Source organism: Mycena indigotica (genome assembly GCF_014461135.1).
Source record: "Mycena indigotica strain 171206Taipei chromosome Unknown Mind.scaff0009, whole genome shotgun sequence".
Taxonomy (NCBI): domain Eukaryota; kingdom Fungi; phylum Basidiomycota; class Agaricomycetes; order Agaricales; family Mycenaceae; genus Mycena; species Mycena indigotica.
In genome coordinates, this window is record NW_023503008.1 from 1777842 (window position 1) to 1798591 (window position 20750).

Below are 20750 nucleotides of genomic sequence, written 5' to 3' on the forward strand. Positions count from 1 at the left end.
TCGGCATGTCTTCTGCAACCACGATCTCGTTTGGGGAGGCGATGTACGACTTTACTTCCGCGCTGGTACTGCTTCCCTCACTACTAATAGTAAAGCAGTACGCGCCGTTGGGGAGATCATGAACCCAGATGATGATTTCTACACGTTGGCTGCCGCTGAGGAGACAATAGCCGCCACCGAAACCAAACGCAAGAAAGAACTAGAGGAGCTTCACGCCAACCTAAAAGGCTTGCCGCTCCTACCTCGTTGCTCTGCACTCTAAAAGTCGCGTAGCTCTTTCGAAGATACGCGATTCAGCTCGCCAATCTGCGACGCGTCCCAACACGGTGCTCTCAGTCGAAAACCACAATAGCACGCTGTCTGCTCTTGATGATAACCGACTTTCACTCGGAAAGTCAATCAAAGAGACCGAGAGACTTGTCGCTAGCAAGGAGGATGAGCTGGCTACTCTGAAGGAGAAGGTCATACAATTGGAAGATCAGGACCCGGTTGCTGAACACCAACGGGAGTTGGACAGTGCTGCGTTAGCAAATACCCTCTGCTTGCTTCTTCTTGGTTCCCAACTCACCCATCTGACAGCCTCCGTCTTATGATTTACAAACAACTTGGCTTCGAGCCAGTTGTTGACAAACAGGGTCGAGTTACCAAGATGCTCGTTCGTACGTCCATTTCTATGCGATTTTACCCTTCGTGGGCCGACTGGAATCAGGTTCTCAATCTGGCGACATCCACGATGTCTCCTTTAACACTGGAAAGACCGACATGGAATATACTGCTGCCTTATGGAAACAAATGTGCTTATAGTCTTAGTGTGATTCGTTGTAGCTACTGTATTAGTACCCGAAAGTTCTCCTTAACCACCCACACCTTCTGGAGCTTACATTTCTCGGCGACCTCCCTGACCTTTGCCTCGATCGAATTCTTCTTCACCTTGTGGTCACGTAAATCCTGGTAAATCACATCGACGAGAAGGGGTAGACTGGCGGTTTGAGTGTTGGTGATACATTTCAACAGATGGGGCATGTGTGCGTCTGGGAAGACTGTTTTGGGGGCTGCACCCACTCGCTTGGGCACCTGCGGTATAGGCGGATCCGCTTGGCCCAAGAAACGAGTTGGTAAAAGTGGTACGACAAAGCCGTCGTTGTGGTTGATTTTAGTACTGTTGTGAGCGCCGCGACCAGCCCCTTCGCTGACCCTTGAAACAAAAGTGAATGGATCAATACCGCTAGGTGTATCTGAGATGTGGTTATTAGACAATTGTCAAATTTGCATCGAAATGCACACCGTTGAGTAGCTGTAATCGGTAGGGATTGAATAAGGTGTGTTCACATCTCCCAATGGTTTCTTCCCAACAAGGCCCACGAGCGAAGGGAACCAGAGGAACAACAAGTTTGCGCTTTTTCGATATTTGGGAGTCTTCTGGTTGTGCTTTGCGCTTTAGGGGTGGTAGTGGAACAGGTGAGGCACCTCTGCTGGTGTTATTGTCAGGCGACTCCAATAATTCTTGGTCGTCATCCACCAGCCAGCTGTCTGCATCCGAGTCAGGGTCGTCTCCGTCAACATCCTCTTCTTCCCCATCGTCTATCAGGTCGCCCGCCTCCCCTGCGGGCTCTTCTTCCCATTCTTCACCGCTATCATAGTCGTAGTCGAACATGGCGACATCGCGTTTCAGCGCAGTGCGAGGCCCAATGATGCGGGAATCTCGAGTCCAAGTGCCGAAATAACCAGGACGGACATCATCAGTGAAGATGAGAACCTTCGCCGGCACGGCGGCGCGGTCAGAAAGCTTGGAGGCGAGAGATCGCACAAGCGCGATGTCACCAGCAATTTCTGCCTCATTAAGTTGGGCAACAAGGTCCCGCACAGACACCCCATAGGCAGTTTTCAAAGGTGCATTCGATGAAATGGATATGCGGGTTCGGCGTTGACATGGACCAAGTTGGTCGATGACTGATTGCAGACGTTCTAACAGGAGAATTTCAGTGGGGTGAATTCTGACCAAAAAAAGAAGAGCATCACCTTTTGTGGTCTGATGACACAAATCGAAGGGTTTTTCTTCATCGTCCACAACAATGACATCTCCATCATATCTCAGTGGTTGAGGGTCGTTCGCAAACCAGTTCACTGGTGCCAGGTGCGTATCCTTCTTCAGGACGAATGGCTTGAAGGTCTTTTGATACTGCGACACTTCGTCGACTGATTGCTCATCTGCGCTGGTCTTCGTTGGGACAGCTTTCGACGTTGTAGAAGTCTTGAAAAAACTCTTCATCAAATTTCGGGATTTGTTTTGGGCCTCCTTTTCCTTTTGCTCGCGTTCTGCCTTCGCCGCTTTCTTCTCTTGTTTTTCCTTTTCCTTGGACAATATCAACACTGTGAACAGGACTTAGAATGGTGTGAACCTTTGCGAGCTTTTCCGGGTCGGGTTGCTTCTTGGGCCGTCCAACCTTCCCTGCATTATTGCCCTGTGGATGACCTTTAGAGAGGAAGGCACAAACTACCACAGCAGCGAGAACTTGCCGAATCATTCTCCTCGTTGTCTTTGGCCTTCGGAGCAGGGGAGTTCCCAGTGAGGTCTATGGTCGTCGATATACCTTTAGGGTCAAGAATGCTATCTTGTTCAGGTTTCGATAGCGCATCAAATTGTCTCCTGAGATCCAGTTTCGCCTTGGACCAGTCTGAGAATGATATTACAAATGGTAGGGCAGACACACCTGTACCCGTTCAGCAATCCGTGCTTCCGCTTTCTCGCGAGAATTCTTCGGCAACCATTCAAGGTGGCACGGTCGTACCTCCCATCGCCAAACGCACACTGCTGCAGGTGCTTTTACACCAGGCAGCCCGTCGAGGCCATAGTTGTTTCGACTGGCAATGGATTTGATAGTGGGCTCCAGGACAGCAGTGGTTAGAGGCGGGGTTGTTGCTGCAACTCCATCTTCGTCTTGCGCTGGAACTAGTTCTTGTAGGAGATGTTTGCAGAGGGCCGACAGAGTCTTGTCGCTATTGACTATGCTAAGAGAGTGAAATCTCAGCTCAGAAATACTTACCTGTCATGCACAAACTTAGCAATGACGGGCTTGTGCTCATCGGGGATAGTGGTGAGACCCTCTGCCTTCCTGGCGACGCGGTCCTCCAATAACTCACGGAATTTGACGATTTCTGGAGCGAATATCAGTATATGAGCGCTGAGGTTACATGTCTACATGCCTCGGAGAGTCTCTGAGTGCTTCTCGAAGGACAGTGGTTTCTGTCTGAAGACGACTTTTCCGTTCCGAAGCTCAGCAATGGACTGTGGTTGGGAAGAAGTTGATGAGTTTAACGCGTTGGCCGACGCGTCAAATGCGGCAGGCGGTGGCACGGTATCTAACAGTGAGGCGGCAGCCATACGCTGTATGTGAAGTGATGGCGTGGAGGAGGAGGGTGAGCGATGGTCACGGTGTGACCTCTCGCGTTCTTCCCACCTTGTCGGTGGCATCCTCTCAACACACTCACACAGACACAATATGGCTTTTTTTCAAACAGCCAAACCCGCTACTAAAGGCGTGTCTTTTCTTCAAACGCGTCATATCGACTCATGACTATGGCTAGTCTCTGGTAATGCATCAGAACCCGCGCTCCAGCCTTGGGTTGAGAAGTATCGACCCAAGACTATCGACGATGTTTCTGCTCAAGAACACACCGTTGCTGTTCTGAAGAAGACATTGACATCCACTAACGTAAAGTCTTTCTACCATCCTTGCGGAACAGAGAGAGACTGAGCTTTGTGAAAGTTGCCTCACATGCTTTTTTATGGGCCACCCGGAACCGGGAAAACTTCGACTATTCTGGCTCTTGCAAGACAACTCTTCGGGTATATGGATCACTCAACACGCTCTTCAGGTTGATTGACGCGTTCATCCAGCCCTGACAACTTTCGCAATCGAGTCTTGGAGTTGAATGCGTCCGACGAGCGAGGAATATCCATCGTTCGCGAAAAGATCAAGAACTTTGCCCGTCAAACACCACGCGCACAGACTGTTGCCTCCGATGGCAACACCTACCCATGCCCACCTTATAAAATCATTATTTTGGACGAAGCCGACTCCATGACACAAGATGCACAAGGCGCTCTCCGTCGTATAATGGAGAACCATGCTCGCATTACTCGCTTCTGCTTAGTCTGCAACTATGTTACTCGGTCCGTTTCTCTTTTCAATTTTTCCGTTGTAGCTCATTGGGGGTTCATTCAGTATCATCGAGCCATTAGCGTCCCGCTGTTCGAAATTCCGCTTCACCCCTCTTGATTCCGACTCGTCCAGCTCACGTCTTACGCATATAGCCAATGCCGAAGGTGTCACCGTCGATAAGCCTGTTATTGACGCGCTCATTTCAACGTCCACCGGAGACTTGCGCCGTGCGATAACGTATCTCCAGTCAGCCTCTCGTTTGTCCTCATCAACAAACCCGCCCACACCTATAACTTCCACCGACATTCAAGAGATAGCAGGAGTCGTCCCTGATTCTGTTGTTGCCGATTTCGCAGCCACACTGGGCATTGATTCCATGCAAATAGATGGCAGTAAAGGTTTTGAAAGAGTACAAGCAAAAGTGAAGGAACTCATTCGAGAGGGTTATTCGGCGTCCCAGCTTCTTACCCAAGTGAGCGCACAAAAGCTCATCCGCGAGACGAGATAAACTAATCCGGCCTAAACAGCTTCATGACCTGATAGTTCTGCATCCCACACTCAGTGGGCGCAGTAAATCCACATGCGCCATGGTAATTGCCGAAGCAGACAAAGCTCTGACCGATGGCGCGGACGAGGAGTTGTGGATTCTTGAAGTAGCACTTCGAATTCACAAAACTATAAGTCGAGAATAGCAATGGTGTGATTTTATATGCAAAGTAGAGCAAAATGAAGCGGAGTACAAATGGTAGGTGGCTGCATCTCTAACGCTCCTCACAAAGCCACGTGATACAACAATAGAGACTCTACCGGATTCCGGCTGTGGCTTTTTGGAGGGCACGTTTGATCGATAACTGGGCCTTTTTCAGTTCATCCGCCGTCGAGTCCTCGATCTCAAGCTTCTCCATAGCGCGCGCCAACTCAGCCTCCACTTGCGATTTGGCACCCCGCTTCAACTTCATGCCAATCTCCGGTGATGTTATCGTGCCTTCGACTTGGTGAATGTAAGCCTCCAAGTCAGATTTGGCTTCATGACGGGCGGAGAACTCTTTGTCAGCATTCTTGAACTGCTCAGCATCCTTGATCATTTGCTCAATCTCAGCGGATGATAAACGGCCGACCGAGTTGGTGATGCCTTTCGAAAGAAATGTCAGTCGCTGCAATAGGACACAATGGTTCACGTACTGATGGAGGCTTTGCGACCAGAAGCACGATCTTGAGCGGAGACTTTCAGGAGACCATTGGCATCAACCTCGAAAGTGGTAACAAGTTCTGCTTGTCCACGGAGCATGGGTGGGATGCCATTGAGCTCGAATTCACCAAGCAGACGGTTGTCACGGCACTGGGTGCGCTCACCCTCATATCTACAAAGCAGACATAAATAGGCCGTGCATACAAGACGGAAACGACGCACACAGGGAATGTGACGGTGGTTTGGTTGTCTTCAACGGTCGTGAACACACGTGACTTGTTCGTGGGGATGGGAGTGTTGCGGGGAACGACAACACCGAAAACATCGCCTTGCATAGCGACACCGAGAGACAGAGGCGCAACATCAAGGAGGAGGAGATCTTTGGTTTGGTCCGATGTCTGGCCGGTCAGAATTGCGGCTTGTACAGTTGCACCATATGCGACAGCCTCATCAGGGTTGATGGATTTGTTCAGTTGGCGTCCACCGAAGTATTCGGAAACAAGGGCCTGGATCTTGGGAATACGGGTCGAGCCACCAACAAGAACAATGTCGTCGACTTTCTCGCGGGCCATCTTAGCATCCTTGAGCACTTTTTCTACCGGGTCTAGCGTAGATTTGAACATGGCGGCATTGATCTCTTCGAAACGAGCACGAGTGATGTTGGCAGAGAAGTCCTCTCCCTAGACAAGACGTCAGTAAAGTGCGTCCAAATGATAGCAGAAACATACCTGGAAGAGCGAGTCGACTTCGACGGTCGTTTGTGTGACGCTGGAAAGGGTTCGCTTTGCGCGCTCGCAAGCGCTACGCAGGCGACGGAGAGCACGGGGATCGTCAGAAATGTCGAGCTTGGACTTGCGCTTGAACTCGTTCTTGAAATGCTCGAGAAGGGTGTTGTCGAAGTCCTCACCACCAAGGTGAGTGTCACCCGCCGTCGCTTTGACGGCGAAAACACCACCACTGATGTTGAGGAGAGAAACATCGAAAGTGCCTCCACCCAGGTCGAAGATCAGCACATTCTTTTCCGTCTTCGATTGGCGGTCGAGACCATAGGCGATAGCAGCAGCTGTGGGCTCGTTGATGATACGGAGGACATCGAGGCCAGCGATGGCGCCAGCGTCTTTGGTAGCCAGTCGTTGCGAGTCGTTGAAGTAAGCGGGGACACTGGGGCGAACGATTTAGATGCGAGAGAGAGAAAATCATAACTAACGTGACTACGGCTTTTTTGACGGTTTTGCCGAGCTTAGCCTCGCAAATTTCCTTCATTTTCGTGAGAACCATGGACGAAATTTCCTGTGGACTGAAGGTCTTCTCCTCCCCAAGGTATTGGACCTTGATAAGAGGGGAGCCGTCCTTCTCGATGACCTCGAATGGCCAATGGGTCATATCCTGTGAAGAGCTTCAGTGTTCCCGAAAAAAAAACTGGGATCAAACAATGACCTTTTTGACGTCTGGGTCACTGAAACACTGTATTGAGCCTGATATCGACCGATTAGATGGGAAGACCTACTCGTAGCGACGACCGATGAGACGTTTGGCATCGAAGACAGTGTTGCGAGGGTTCATCGCAGCCTGATTCTTCGCGGCATCACCAATGAGACGCTCTTCCGCCGAGAAGGCGACATAAGAGGGTGTGGTCCGGTTACCCTCTGAAGGAGATGAGCCATAGTAGTAGAGGAGATTAACCACTGACGGTCGTTGGCGATGATCTCGACACGGTCGTTTTGCCAGACACCCACGCAACTATAGCAAAGATGAGAAACAAGCCAAAGCTTCAAGTAAAAGTTGTACGAGTAGGTGGTACCGAGATCGATGCCGACAGCACCGTCGAAAACATCCTCGAGAGACATGGTCGAGCCTTTTGGAAAAGAGAGGTCGAAGGGAAGAGGAAAAAAAAGTGTTGTCACGAGTACTGTGGGAGTACTTGGTCGAATAGAGACAGTTTATGACTAAAATAATACGCTTTAGGCACTGATTTATGACGAAAACAGACATGCGTGACAATGTGACTTGTGTATGTATCGTCAGTCTGTTGTACGCCGTGTAGGTCGGTCCTCGACGCGACACCTACGTTTATTCTCGGAAGACACATCGCTTGGGGAGCGTCCTATTAGGACCCAAGACGAATGGGCTAATCATCAGGTTCGACGCGCTGAAGTCGGCACTCTGAGTGAGTAAATTTTCCATCCGTCCTTGTTTGATCAGACTACTAACTACTTCCCAGTCGACATATTCTCTAACTATGGCTCAAATCGCAGGCAAGAAACTGCATTCAGACTACGAGACAACATCCGTCGCCCAATAGCAAACGCGACCGTGTCATCCCTGCTTGCCGCTGGTGCTCACTTTGGTCATGCTAATTCAAGGATGAACCCAAATTTTCTGCCCTATGCATACGGAACTCGCGCCAAGTCAACCATAATCGACCTTGAACACACCGTCCCTCTACTGAAGCGGGCAGCCAACCTCGTTCGCGCCGTCGCTTTTGCGGGTGGGCAAATTCTGTTTGTAGGCACAAGACCAGACCTACGCCAGATTGTCAAAGCTGCTGCTGGCCGTATAGGCAAGCAGGGCTACTATATTTCGGACCGGTGGATTCCGGGGACGTTGACAAACACGATTGAGATGTACTCTCAGCAAGTTGTCAAAGAAACAATCACAACCCCCGACCTTGTCGTTCTTCTCAACCCTCTAGCCAACATTACTTGCATTAGCGAATGTGCCTTGGCCCATGTTCCCACGATTGCCATTATCGACTCGGATGCCGACCCACGACTTGTTATGTACCCAATACCGGCCAATGATGAAAGTCCACAAACGGCGGAAATCATCGCGGGTATCCTTAGTATTGCAGGTCGGGAGGGGCTCGCTCTGCGTATGGAAGAAGAAGTAGCCGTGGAAGAAAATGAACAGGAAGAGCAGGATGAAGCATTCTGGGACGAGGTAGAAGCGGCGGAGAACGAAGAATTAGAGGAAGATGAGAGTGACGATGCACCTCCAGGTCAAGGTATTCAAGCGGAGGAGGATGAATAATATAAGAGTATTTCTAATGACCTAATTCATCTTGCTCTCGGAGCAGCGGTTTGTACCTCCGCCCAGTGCCCTAGCTTCTTGTCAGCATCCAATAAAGCGTGTCGTGAACCCGGAACTAACTTTCAGCTACCTCCAACGCTCTAACATTTCCTTGAAGCTTGTTCAGTGTTTCCACATATTCGTCTTCTTCCTCGCTATCGAATACGATTCCGCCACCAGCTTGTAGGTAAGCTACCCCGTCTTTGAAAGTCATGGTGCGGATAGCAATGCAGGTATCCATTTCGTCCTCGGCAAAGTCGAAGCGACCGACAGCTCCTGCATAGACTCCTCGACGTTCCTTTTCCAAGGAGGAGATTATTTCGATCGCTTTGATTTTCGGGGCTCCAGACACAGTACCGGCTGGGAATATTGACCGGAAAGCATCAAACCTGGATGCATTCAGAAGGCCAGTTGCATTCAAAACCGATACTTACCGTGTCTTATCCTCGCGTAGGGTGCCAGAAACTTGGGAAGTAAGATGGATGACATGACTGAACTTTTCCAGCTTCATCAAATGGTCGACTTTGACTGTCTTAGGTTGGCAAACACGGTTAACATCGTTTCTCGCCAGATCAACGAGCATGATGTGTTCGGAGCGGTCTTTCTCAGACGCAAGGAGGGCTGCACCTAGCTTTTCGTCCTCTAAACGCAGGTAAGAAACCGAAACTCATGACTAAAACTGGTGGTACCTTCTGGTGTCTTGCCGCGTTTTGTGGTCCCAGCAATTGCATGATTATATACCACGTTATGCTCAACTCTACAGAGCGTCTCTGGACTGGCGCCTACGATTTGGATTTCGCCACAATCGAGGTAGAACATATACGGGCTGGGGTTCACCTGCCGCAGATGTCGATATGCGTTAAAGGGATGCAACGAAGTTGGGCGGGCGAGGCGCTGGGAAGGAACTGCCTGAATGATGTCTCCTGCGATGATATGCCTTTTCAGCGTCGTTACGAAGCCCTCATAGCCCTCCTTGCCAACGTTGGATGTTGCTTGTTGTCCGAGTATTATTGGTGGTTGTTTTGGCTCTGGAGTGATGCTCGTCAAGAGAGATTTGGCCAAACGCCGCGCTTTGGCGACGGCAGTTTGATAAACAAAAGCCAAATTGACCGTCCCTGCGTTCTTGGGGCAAAAGACATGTGAAACGACCTTGACGGTCTGGAAGAGATGATCGAAGATGAGGAGAGTGTCGACAAGCATGAAAACTGCTTCAGGAATTCCAAGAGGATCGACGAGTTGGCATGCTGTTTTGGGTTCAAAGTGTTGAATGCAGTCGAACGCAACGTAGCCGATAGCACCACCAGTGAAAGTTGGCACTTCTGGGATCTTGATGTATTTGTGAAGAGACAGTTCACGTTGGAGTAAAGTCATAGGATCGCCCGTGTACTCCTGGCCCGGTCCAGTCTTGATTATCTTAATTGGGTCTACGAAGACGGTGAACAACGAATCCTAAAGCAACAGACTAACGTTTGACCTGCCCCGATGAAACTATAGCGCGCCACATTCTCTCCATTCAGGACTGACTCCAGAAGAAAGCTATATTTCGAATCCTTTGCGATCCGGAGGTACGCGATGCAGGGTGTCAAGAGGTCAGCGGGAATTTCGACATAGACAGGAACGCAATTGCCGAGCTTTTCGACATTGATAAGACGCTCAACCGTTTCAAGAGGAGGAAAGGCCGGCAGCCTCTGAGAAATAGGCTCGTGAAAAGGGGGAAGGGTCATTCGAGCCACGTACTTGAGCGTTCATGGTCAAGTTCGCGATTGATGGTGGTCATCATCTAGACATCATTATTATTCTCCGAGTACATTACAATGGTGCTAATATCTCAAGTTCAAGGACCAGGTGTCGTTGTTGTACCCTGGGGAACAACGTCAAAGCCACCTGTCCCAACATCAGCTGGCAAGGCCGCTGTCTCGTCCAGAAGTGCCTCGCGCTCGGAAGCATCAACAGTTGGTGTAGGGGGTCGAATAAACTTCGGCGGAGTAACGAGATTGTTGAAGAGGAACTATCAAAGTCAGTCTCAGCCCAGAGTAAGTACAACATAACCTACGGTCCCGTAGCTAGAACGGAGGGGTATCAATAAGTCGCTGCGAAACCACGCTGAACCTAACTTACACGAGCAGCGAAAAGCCAGTGACTTGCAAGAGGGAAATAGGGAAAAGCAATCTTTCCCAACCCAAGCCTAAGCTGATGATCCAAATAGAGAGTGTGCGACAAGTGTCAGCTACAAGCTCTGTTATACGTCGAACTGTGAATGGAAAAGACAAGACACACCTAGTGAACGCGCAGTCGCCGAAACATGTCGTGTTACGCTTAATCCAAAGTAGTTGAAAAGGGAGATAGAGCAAGCAATGGCCACACTCGAGTAAAGGACACTTGGAGTGTTGATCATCTGGCTCCATCCACGCGGGAGATCGAAAAACGGCGATATGGCCTTTACGGACGGAATAGAGAGGATGGGCATAATGAGTAAGACCGCTAATGCGCCAAACAAGCCCTCGAATCCAACTGCGACAAGCGGTTCGACGGAGTAGTGGCCTATGTCTGATGAGGGGAGATTGATTGCAGGTCTACAATTAACATACCCATGATCTTTTCTTCGACAACGAATTGGGTAGCCGTGCTGCGACAGTTGAGAGACTGCGGTGTAATGTGAGATGATGCTTACAAAAGTTGCGCAAAAAAGACAAAGAAAATGCCTAGACACAGTCAGAAAGCTAGTGTCTGAACAAAGCAGAGGTCCTTACCAACGAGGACTTGTGTCGCTTCAGGCTTTTCATTTCCTTCCTCGTCGACCAGGCCAAGAAGTTCTTTGGCAGTGTCCTTGATGAGAGAGCCAGCAAAACCAACGAGACCAACACCTCCCATGACCACGATAAGAGAAATCCATCTGTAAAAGTGAGTGACATTCAGACTAAGTGAAGCACTGACTGGTAAAGCCAAAGGCGACGCCGAAGAAAAAGCACACTAAAGATTCCGACAAACAGGACCAAGGAACCCCGTGTCATTTGATAGATGGAGACTATAACAACTCAAGTCGAGCACTAACGCGTTGTTGTTGCACTCACCAGGTGTGAAAAGCAGTCCGATATTCATCAGCTTTGGATCTTGTGTGAGAGTCGAGACTCAGAAGGGGTCTATGGTACAAACCGTCGTTCCAGTAAGGTCGCACAGAGCTGGAATGGCCAGTAACAGTATCTTCCATCCTAATTCATGTCAGACAGCTCTCTGGCACCATGAAGGAATTCAGACCGCGAAGGGTCCTGACGTCCTTGTTCGTGTCATCATTGATGGGTAGCTGGATAGGTTGGCTTCTGGAGGTGTACCAAAAGTACAGAACCGGAATAAAACATAACATTTCTCCGACTGCAGACGAGAGTGAGAGTTCATTTGCCACGGAAACATAGGACGTACGGAACATCTGCAGAGTCTAATACCCGTGTAAGTTTGGGGGGGAGCAGAACAGGCTGAAAGAATAAACCTGGAAAACAGGCTGTTCGAACACAATGGGGTTCGCGGTATCACAGTCTTCCACACACTGCTGATCTTGGTACTGAAATGGAGGTCAAAGTGGGCTTGGTGACAAAGAATGAGACAGCGACCTTGGTCCATAGAGAATTGGAAGAGCCTGTTATTATAAGACCCGCCAGGAGCGTTGGAATGTAGAGCGAAGGCATATTGGTCGACAGCAGTGAGTCGGAGTAGTGCCGTAGCGTCTCTGAGGGGTTGGAAGTGGCAGGGACGAAAGCTGATGAGGTTGGCTGCGAGTCGCTACGAGTTAGCTGGATGGAAGAGAACGACAACGCGTTATCTCAGCACGTGAGTAGTCCCATTTCTGCCAGGACGCACGCACTTCACACCAACCAAACAAGTACGCGCGGCCTTACATATAGGGTAGAATATGTCTCGTGTTTCCATCGTGCTCAGGCAATTGGTTATTGGTGATTTGTGCAGTTTTCAACAAATCGTTGGCTATTCTTACTACTCGGTTCACAACGCCAACTCCAGGACACTTTTCGTGATTCTGCGTCTCTATGGAGATATAAGAAGTATTGGGAGCTTATAATTTAGAGCAAAGGTTGTACTTACTTGTTAGTGAAAGCTTGGATGTCATCTTCCATCGGTCTGGAACTGCGGTTGTACTTGGGAGCTTTCCAACTTCGGAAGCGGATCGTAAAAGACGTGACTGCTCCAGTGCTTCTTAGATCAAAATTGCCAGCTTCTCCGCTAAAAAGCAATGAGTGGCTCAAGCTTCGACCCATCCCCCATCCATGGTCAATGTCTCCCTCGTGTCTACTAAAGGGAATCATGTGAAATGGTTCCCCTACACTGGCCTACTAGGCCTCACCCATCTGAAAGTTGAAGGAGGTCAGTCTAGAGTATCTTCAATAATACCTCTTCAATGTTTGGCAGCCGTGCGGACCCGACTTGACGCTGACCTCAAACCGCTTCCCGCCAGTTCTGTCATTGTTTTTGTTCGCTGCTATGAGGTGAGTGGGTGTGTCTTGCCATGTTCTGCTCTTCCTAACTGCTCTGATTTAGACTCGCATCGGGCTTTTGGGCGTATTGACTTCAAATATTCTCGTGGAATATAGTCAGACCCTGTGGAGTGCAGGGTCAACAAACAGCTACTCGGATATTGGTGACCTGGAGTTGCCATTCCGTATAAACATTCCACCAGACGTCGGCGGTATTTTACACTCTCCGTTGGCATTCACCTTGGCTCAATGCTGTTGCAGGCTTTAGCACTGCTTCGTATGCCTCGGTTTATAAGTGCACATGGCGTGTCGAAGTCATCGTCAACCATATTCCATTGCTAGGTGTAGGCGCAAAGATTATGAAGCATTCAGAACTTCCACTCATCCGTTTCGACGTCCCACATTCATTCAGGCTGTCTACACCTCCCGCTCTCACCCAAGCCATCTCTCACCCACATCTGCCGCCCATACGATACGCTGTGGAAGCTCCGAAAGAAGCCATTGGTCCTCTTGATCTTGTCCCCATATCAATCCAACTTTCCTCTAGCTCACCTGTGACTTTCCGCAGTGCTAGCGTCATAGTAGAGCGCCGACTAACAATAAAAGATCCCAGTCGAACAACTTCATCGCCGACTTCTCACACCTCTCGGTCGCTTCCCATCCCCCAACAAAATTCCTCGCCGTCACCATCACCCGCTTCCAGTTTCCAAGAGAAGGCATCCACGGTTTCATCCACAACAACCATAACACCGGCCGCCGACACTCGTGCCACGAGCTCTTCGCTGGTCAATCATATTGCCGCTGCCGAATCATCGGGTCAGTTCGCGTTGTCTGCTTCTGGTGTGTGGAGCAAGACGTTGACTCTCCAGTGGCCGGCTGCAAAATCCCATAGTAGATGGGCTATCGGCGAATCAATCGAATCTGAACTGGTGGCGGTCAGATTCTTTGCTCGGATTAAGGCAAGTCCATCTGTTAAGCTGAAACAAGTCTAAATACCCAATACAGCTTGTTGTCTCATCATCGCATGGGACTGAATCAGTTGAACTAGCAGAGTGCGAATTGTTTGTCGTGTCGACCAACGAGGCTGAGCGACAATTGGCTCTATCCAAGTACGACCAGTCACGTTACTCCGAAGGTGGTCGGTCTAAATCCAAGTCACCTCGGAGATCGCATAGACAGTCTGACACCGCTCCGCCTCTGCCTGCTTCCGGCTCAAGAGTTGAACATCCGCATCGAACTTCTGTTTCCACATCGTATTCCCCTTCGCCATCTTCCTACAAGCCACCACGTAGGCCACACACCAGTGCTGGACCTAGAGACAAAACCCGCTTACGTGTAGAAAATCCGGTCCAACCGATAGAACGCACAAACTCGGATAGTAGTACGCCCAGTCTGAGCTCTCCATCCTCGAGCGACAGTCACCCATCAGACGAGATCAAGGAATGGGAGGAAGAGCTTGCACAAATTGAGCTACGAAGTCGGAGATCAAGCGATTTGGTGGCAATGGCTCGTACCAGGCGTTTAGATGTACCTTCATAGCACCTCATAGCACTTTCATTTATTTTGCCATAAATGTCACACTCGCGTGATGTCACCAATATGTCTCCGTCATTCCCATTATTCCGAGTTGCAGCACTATCGGGGGCTTGTGAGTCGCGTCTCTCTTCGGTCCACCCTGTTCATCGGTGGCTAGTGGTCGGCTTCGGCTACTTGTTAATGCACGGTTCGTGTCTCGCATGAGCGATAATTTCGGTCGTTCAAATGCGCCGCCAGCAACGGTTCCAAACGAAGAAGAGGTTTACAAGGTCTAGACAACTCTAGAAATCATTTCCGCCCTTAGATTTCATGTCCAGAGACTTTCCCCAGCTGACCGCAAACGAGTTGACGAAGCACGAGCTCGTCGTGCCGCCCAAGAAGCAGAAATTCGCGCTAAAGTTTTCGCTAAGGCTTGAAAACCGCTTCTCCATTACCAAAAGATGCTCATGTGTATTCTTAGGAGCCTTTGGATCCTGAGGCATTCAAACCAGAACTCCCAAGGAAATAGCTTGAACTGAATATTCCTGCTCGACTGCTCTAGATGCTGCGCTACAATACACGGAGTGATTATGATTAAAGGGAGTTGAGTTTAGGTCGTAAGAAAAACTCTGTTGTACAGTGTCATCGACCCTTTATTCCGCCGCGGCCGATGCATCACTGGGCGAGAATATGAGAAACGCACTTGGAGGCTCATCAACGACGGAAACATACCCAAAATAACCCTCCGCTGTTATAGGTGCATTCGTCAATACGTTCTTCGGCGTGGCAGCTGCTGGTGGGGTTAGCAGAGGCTCTCGATCGACAGACGAGTCTGATTCCGGAGAAGATGGCAAGTTATCATACGTTTCGCCAGTGGATGAAGCCATCGAAATTGCTGAAAGCATTGAATCTTGGTGACTTGGGACGGGTCTATCGGGGATTTCGATTACAGGAACTGACTCAGAATACGGTGCAATGGTTGGTTGAGGTTCTAGGGCCGTTGCAGCGTCTGATGTGTCAGTGATTGTGGGACTCGATACTGGTACAATCGGATTCGTGATTGGCGCAGTCGTTTGCTCTGACTCAATTGTGTTCCTTTCAATAATTGTAGGTGTGGCAGGAGTTGAGTTGGATGTCTCGATTTCTGTGCTATTAAGCACCGCAGACGCCGTAGAAACTGCGCTTAGAGCTGCACTAAGCGTGACAGGCGGTGGGCTAGAAGTCCTTCGTCGCCAACCACTGGCGGTGTCTTTGAGAACCTGAAGAGGGTTTGGCGAAGGAGATCGACTTCTTGACGATGTGGGCTGACTAACAGAGAGTGTGGAAGGAGATGGCTGTGGTGCAGACGAGGAAGCAGTCACTGACGAAGTCGATGCACCCGAATCGTTGTTGGCGACAGCGGTTTCTGCCTTCTTCTTTTGCTCTGCCTCTTTCCGTTGTTGTTCCTCGTGCTCAATGAGAGACAACCGCATCGCTTCCATGATCATTAGCTAGGTTGTGTCAGATGCGACTTGAACACGAGAGAGATAGACCGACCTCTTCCAACTCTGCCCCGCCCATTCCCATGAACTGCTCGAAGTTTCCGTTTTGTGGTTGTTGTTGTCTGCGACGGGACCGTCTACTTCCGCTTCCCTCTGTCGAGGCAGCTTCCGCTTGGGCAGCTTCCTCTGGAGTGAGAGCATGAACCCGACCACTTGTGACCCCAACAGGTATGAGTCTATCTCCAACTTGACGCATGATGATTCTTCGATTTGCCCGTCGTTGAACTGCAGCACGAACAGCAGCAAGCTTAGCTTCCCAGTCAGGGCGGATGTGATCAGTCAAAACAACTTCAGCGCTATCTGCGCCAAAGCTCTTCTGTCGTCGTTTGTGTGTCGGATATGGGGTGTCGATCGAGGGAGACGAGCCTCTGGGTGAGTCTGACCACGGAGAGCCACCCCCTTCACTGGCGATTCCGGCTCTCCATGGCGGAGGGGTATAGACAACACCAAAGTTCTCCTGAACACAATAAGGACAAGCTGCAGGCTCGGAGACCAAATGAGTGGCAGTGGGCTCATTTCGCTTGATCTGGACGAAACATTCAGTGCAGATAGCTTGGTCACAGCAGCGGGAGTGGTTGATATTGGGTGGATAATACTAGCTCGTGTGAGTTACTGACGAGAGCGAAGAGGCCCTGGACGTACAAGAAAACAAATAGGACATTCTACCGCGTGCCTGTAGACTGCAGCTTCTGGCCGACTTGGTTCCTTCAGTGACCCAGATCGCTTCTTGTTGGTTGGGGGTGGGGGTGGTGGCAGTTGTTCGGTTTCCGAGTCAGAGAGCGCCTTTCTTGCGGCGAGGATTTGGTCGTCATCCCAAGACTCCTCGTAGTCTTCAAGGGGTCGGTAAAACGGGGCGAGTCTCCGTGCGATGATAAGTTGGGCAGTTATTGACTGATTCCAGTCTCGAGGGCCCGTATACACGCCCTGGGGTACTAGTTGGCCAAAATCGACACTCTCATCGTGAGGCCGAGAGGATGAACTGGAGTTGCCCATCGTTGACCCAAGTCAAGCACGGGCCCGTGACTGACATTGCGCAATTGTCGGCAAACTAGAGTTTCTTTTTATTTTGTCTTCTCTCTGTCTGCCTTCCCATCTCTCGTTCACTGTTTGCATTCCCTCTCAAGCTCACCGCTCCGTCTTGAACCGGGACTGACGTGTCCGTAAATCACATCCACGTGTCCCCTCCCAAAAAGTTCTTCATCTTTTCCTCTCTCTCTCTCTCTCCCATCACCCCGCGCCGTACTTTGCGGGCACCTTATCATGGAAACTCCTTGGGCCCAAACTACGAATGAACTTTTAGAGCATTTTAGTGTTCACCCCGACCGTGGACTATCTTCTGACCAGGCAGCAAAGCATGCGCAAATCTACGGCAAAAATGGCACGTCGTTCTCGAGGGCAATTTCAGCTACTTTACTCACAATTATCCAGAACTACCCGATGAGCCCGCTACACCCCTCTGGGAGCTTATTTTAGAGCAATTCAAGGACCAGCTTGTCCTCATTTTACTTGCTTCTGCGGTCATCTCCTTCGTCCTTGCGCTTTTCGAAGAATCCGAGTCTTTCGCTAGTGCATTTGTGGAGCCCCTCGTTATTCTCCTAATTCTTGTGGCAAATGCAACTGTTGGCGTCATCCAAGAAACCAACGCTGAGAAGGCGATAGACGTGCGTGAATTCGCTGAAGGAGACTGTTTTATTGAAAAACTCTCTATGTTCAGGCCCTCAAGGAGTACTCCCCAGATGAGGCTAAAGTTCTCCGCTCTAGCCAGTTGGCTCGAATTCACGCCTCCGAACTCGTTCCTGGCGATATCATCTCTGTGGCCGTTGGTGACAAGGTTCCCGCTGACTGCCGGCTCTTGTCGGTGTCTTCCAGTAGTTTCCGTATAGACCAGGCTATCTTAACGGGGGAGAGCGTCAGCGTCAACAAATACCTCGACGTCGTCTCTGACCTCAAAGCAGTGAAACAGGATATGACGAACATGCTCTTTTCGGTATGACTGGGACGTTACGAATATTATTATCCGCTAAACTGGCTCAGGGAACCACCGTTGTCAACGGCAATGCCAAAGCCATCGTAGTCTTCACTGGCTCTCGCACTGCAATCGGGGATATTCACAAGTCTATCACTTCACAAATATCTGAGAAAACGCCTTTAAAACGCAAATTAGATGACTTTGGTGACCTTCTCGCCAAGGTCATTTCCGTTATCTGCATTCTTGTCTGGCTTGTCAACATCCGTCATTTTTGGGATCCCTCTCATCATGGAGTTCTAAAAGGTGCCATCTATTACTTCAAAATAGCCGTGGCCCTCGCAGTTGCCGCCATTCCCGAAGGATTAGCAGCGGTTATAACCGCTTGTTTGGCTCTTGGGACGAAGAAGATGGCTCAGAAAAACGCTATCGTTCGGAACCTACCCAGCGTGGAAACCTTGGGTTGCACCAATGTCATCTGCTCAGACAAGACAGGCACTCTAACGACCAACCAAATGAGTGTTTCCAAGGTGAATAATCCACACAACTTCTACTTTACGTCGCTAATCATCTTATAGTTTTTGGTAGTCGACGGCCGTACGGGTAGTCCTCGCGAATATGTTGTTGAAGGCACTACGTTCGCACCGTACGGGTCTGTGACATCCGCTGATGGTAAGGAGGCCTCTGATGAACTCAAGTCAGACGCTATCCAACGATTGGCGGAAATCAGCTCTATCTGCAATGACGCAAAGATAGTTTTCAACGCGGTATGGAATAGCATGCCTCAAATGGCCGAATCCTGACTTTTCATTAGGACAAAGGCGTCTATACGAATGTTGGTGAGCCAACTGAAGCAGCGCTCAAAGTTCTGGTCGAAAAACTGGGATGCCGTGACGCCGATGTCACTAAATCTCTTGCGACTCTATCTCCCGCAGTTCGAGCCAATGCTGTCAACGAGCATTTTGAGCGTTCGATATCTCGTTTGCTCACCTTCGAATTCTCACGTGACCGTAAAATGATGTCTGTCCTCGTTCGGCTCAATGGCTCTGGAGCACTTTTTGCCAAGGGAGCACCAGAGTCAGTACTCGATCGCTGCTCTTCAGTACGGGTGGACGGTGCTGTAATTCCTCTCACTCCCCAAACACGAGCATCAATCTTGGAGAAGACTTTGTCCTATGGCGCAAGTGGCCTGCGCACTCTGGCTCTGGCTTATGTTGACGTCAGCGACCTTGATGCCAATCATTACCACTCGGAAAGCACCAAAGACTACGGGCGGTTTGAACAAAACCTGACATTCGTTTCTCTTGTCGGTATGCTGGATCCACCTCGCCCCGAGGTACGGGAAGCCGTGGCCAACTGCAAAGCCGCCGGTATCCGTGTTATCTGCATCACTGGCGACAATAAGGGCACAGCAGAGACTATTTGCCGACAAATTGGCATTTTTGACGAGGATGAAGATCTAACCGGCAAGAGCTATACGGGACGGGAGCTTGATGGGTTAACGCAGGAGGAGAAGGTTGCTGCAGTCCAAAGGGCGAGCCTTTTCTCAAGGACAGAGCCTGCACATAAGAGCCAGCTTGTCGACTTACTGCAAGGGCTGGGCTTGGTTGTCGCAATGGTCAGTCAATGCCCGCTGTCTAATTTGGAGTCATGCTTATACAATGTCAGACTGGAGACGGAGTCAATGATGCACCTGCTCTAAAGAAAGCAGACATTGGCGTTGCCATGGGTAGTGGGACAGATGTTGCTAAACTTGCAGCAGACATGGTTCTCGCTGACTCTAATTTCGCAACGATAGAGAAGGCAGTTGAAGAAGGTAGACTCATCTATAACAACACGAAGCAATTCATTCGCTATCTAAGTGCGTCACATCTCTTGCTCTGAATGATGCTTATCCTCACGTAGTTTCCTCCAACATTGGCGAGGTCGTCAGCATATTTCTTACTGTGCTTCTGGGAATGCCAGAAGCCTTAATTCCCGTACAACTTCTTTGGGTCAACTTGGTGACCGACAGTCTACCAGCCACGGCCTTAGGGTTCAACCCACCAGACCATTCAATCATGCGTGTCCCCCCGAGAGATAGTCGGGAACCACTGATCGGCAAATGGCTCTTCTTCCGATATATGGTGGTTGGCATGTATGTTGGCTGTGCGACTGTGTTTGGCTATGCGTGGTGGTTCATGTTCTACACTGGTGGACCCCAGATCTCCTATTATCAACTGGTAACAGTCCTCTACAACTTCCGTGCATCGGTACTGATCATAGCACAGACGCATTTCCACCAGTGCTCATCACTCTTCCCTGAGATCGGATGCGAAATGTTTGTCAATACGATGGCACAGCGGGCAACAACGATGAGCTTGTCGATTCTGGTGACGGTGGAGATGTTCAATGCCATCAACTCCCTTTCAGAGAACGAGAGCTTGTTGGTCCTACCAGTTTGGAGGAATCTCTTCCTCGTTGGGGCTGTAGCTCTTAGTATGGCGCTACACTTTATGATCCTCTATGTGCCATTCTTCACGGTCCGTCTCGACGCTCTCTCTTCATCCAGTACTCATCTTGAGACAGTCACTATTTGCAATCACCCCACTTAATTGGGTCGAGTGGAAAGCCGTACTCTATCTCAGTGCCCCTGTCGTTCTCATTGATGAAGTCCTCAAGTTCGTCTCGGTATGTTATGCTATCAACCCTAGCGTTTCTTTCCTCAGCATGCCTATAGGCCACGTTCATCAACCCACCGTCAAAACTTAAACTCGATTGATGTGTCGTGTACTCATGTGCGAAAATAGAAAATCAATTTTCATCAGCCGGCCTTTTTAAACCGAG

The 20750-nt window shown here is 49.9% G+C and overlaps 10 protein-coding genes across 10 annotated transcripts; 5 read left to right on the forward strand and 5 right to left on the reverse strand.

Moving 5' to 3' along the window:
* Positions 1–5: 5 nt before the first annotated feature.
* On the forward strand, positions 6–804 carry MIND_01045500 (uncharacterized protein; the record flags this gene model as incomplete). The annotated part of the gene is made up of 5 exons (XM_037367041.1): positions 6–43; positions 91–227; positions 274–523; positions 580–659; positions 710–804. The coding sequence occupies 5 exons, from the start codon at positions 6–8 to the stop codon at positions 802–804; spliced, it is 600 nt and encodes a 199-aa protein (XP_037216435.1).
* Positions 805–825: 21 nt separating this feature from the next.
* Positions 826–3382, reverse strand: MIND_01045600 (uncharacterized protein; the record flags this gene model as incomplete). Its single annotated transcript, XM_037367042.1, has 8 exons — positions 826–1235; positions 1285–1965; positions 2020–2353; positions 2400–2462; positions 2518–2664; positions 2712–2997; positions 3045–3182; positions 3237–3382. 8 exons carry the CDS (start codon positions 3380–3382, stop codon positions 826–828), a joined length of 2205 nt encoding a protein of 734 aa, XP_037216436.1.
* Positions 3383–3449: 67 nt separating this feature from the next.
* MIND_01045700 (Replication factor C subunit 2) lies at positions 3450–4855 on the forward strand (the record flags this gene model as incomplete). Its single annotated transcript, XM_037367043.1, has 6 exons — positions 3450–3537; positions 3586–3713; positions 3768–3847; positions 3899–4174; positions 4227–4635; positions 4691–4855. The coding sequence occupies exons 1-6, from the start codon at positions 3501–3503 to the stop codon at positions 4853–4855; spliced, it is 1095 nt and encodes a 364-aa protein (XP_037216437.1). The 5' UTR covers positions 3450–3500.
* A 111-nt stretch (positions 4856–4966) lies between these two features.
* On the reverse strand, positions 4967–7271 carry MIND_01045800 (uncharacterized protein; the record flags this gene model as incomplete). The annotated part of the gene is made up of 9 exons (XM_037367044.1): positions 7141–7271; positions 7043–7092; positions 6860–6998; positions 6790–6808; positions 6560–6738; positions 6081–6513; positions 5575–6032; positions 5346–5524; positions 4967–5295 (listed from the first exon to the last, which is right to left on the reverse strand). The coding sequence occupies exons 1-9, from the start codon at positions 7197–7199 to the stop codon at positions 4967–4969; spliced, it is 1845 nt and encodes a 614-aa protein (XP_037216438.1). The 5' UTR covers positions 7200–7271.
* A 94-nt stretch (positions 7272–7365) lies between these two features.
* On the forward strand, positions 7366–8382 carry MIND_01045900 (40S ribosomal protein; the record flags this gene model as incomplete). Its single annotated transcript, XM_037367045.1, has 2 exons — positions 7366–7519; positions 7574–8382. The coding sequence occupies 2 exons, from the start codon at positions 7366–7368 to the stop codon at positions 8380–8382; spliced, it is 963 nt and encodes a 320-aa protein (XP_037216439.1).
* A 26-nt stretch (positions 8383–8408) lies between these two features.
* Positions 8409–10176, reverse strand: MIND_01046000 (uncharacterized protein; the record flags this gene model as incomplete). The annotated part of the gene is made up of 6 exons (XM_037367046.1): positions 10159–10176; positions 9896–10109; positions 9111–9845; positions 8856–9063; positions 8503–8810; positions 8409–8452 (listed from the first exon to the last, which is right to left on the reverse strand). Exons 1-6 carry the CDS (start codon positions 10168–10170, stop codon positions 8409–8411), a joined length of 1521 nt encoding a protein of 506 aa, XP_037216440.1. The 5' UTR covers positions 10171–10176.
* Positions 10177–10255: 79 nt separating this feature from the next.
* On the reverse strand, positions 10256–12342 carry MIND_01046100 (uncharacterized protein; the record flags this gene model as incomplete). Its single annotated transcript, XM_037367047.1, has 15 exons — positions 10256–10429; positions 10475–10484; positions 10540–10648; positions 10699–10962; positions 11010–11047; positions 11093–11123; positions 11172–11314; positions 11356–11446; positions 11493–11523; positions 11575–11630; positions 11677–11790; positions 11839–11854; positions 11906–11977; positions 12027–12206; positions 12274–12342. The coding sequence occupies 15 exons, from the start codon at positions 12340–12342 to the stop codon at positions 10256–10258; spliced, it is 1398 nt and encodes a 465-aa protein (XP_037216441.1).
* A 353-nt stretch (positions 12343–12695) lies between these two features.
* On the forward strand, positions 12696–14441 carry MIND_01046200 (uncharacterized protein; the record flags this gene model as incomplete). Its single annotated transcript, XM_037367048.1, has 5 exons — positions 12696–12792; positions 12838–12914; positions 12967–13114; positions 13164–13861; positions 13908–14441. The coding sequence occupies 5 exons, from the start codon at positions 12696–12698 to the stop codon at positions 14439–14441; spliced, it is 1554 nt and encodes a 517-aa protein (XP_037216442.1).
* Positions 14442–15070: 629 nt separating this feature from the next.
* Positions 15071–16951, reverse strand: MIND_01046300 (uncharacterized protein; the record flags this gene model as incomplete). The annotated part of the gene is made up of 4 exons (XM_037367049.1): positions 15071–15095; positions 15150–15907; positions 15954–16553; positions 16601–16951. The coding sequence occupies 4 exons, from the start codon at positions 16949–16951 to the stop codon at positions 15071–15073; spliced, it is 1734 nt and encodes a 577-aa protein (XP_037216443.1).
* Positions 16952–17218: 267 nt separating this feature from the next.
* MIND_01046400 (Calcium-transporting ATPase) lies at positions 17219–20685 on the forward strand (the record flags this gene model as incomplete). The annotated part of the gene is made up of 11 exons (XM_037367050.1): positions 17219–17336; positions 17387–17619; positions 17673–17945; positions 17993–18454; positions 18503–18691; positions 18739–19542; positions 19593–19785; positions 19830–20146; positions 20195–20446; positions 20493–20594; positions 20644–20685. 11 exons carry the CDS (start codon positions 17219–17221, stop codon positions 20683–20685), a joined length of 2985 nt encoding a protein of 994 aa, XP_037216444.1.
* Between the last annotated feature and the right edge of the window lie 65 nt (positions 20686–20750).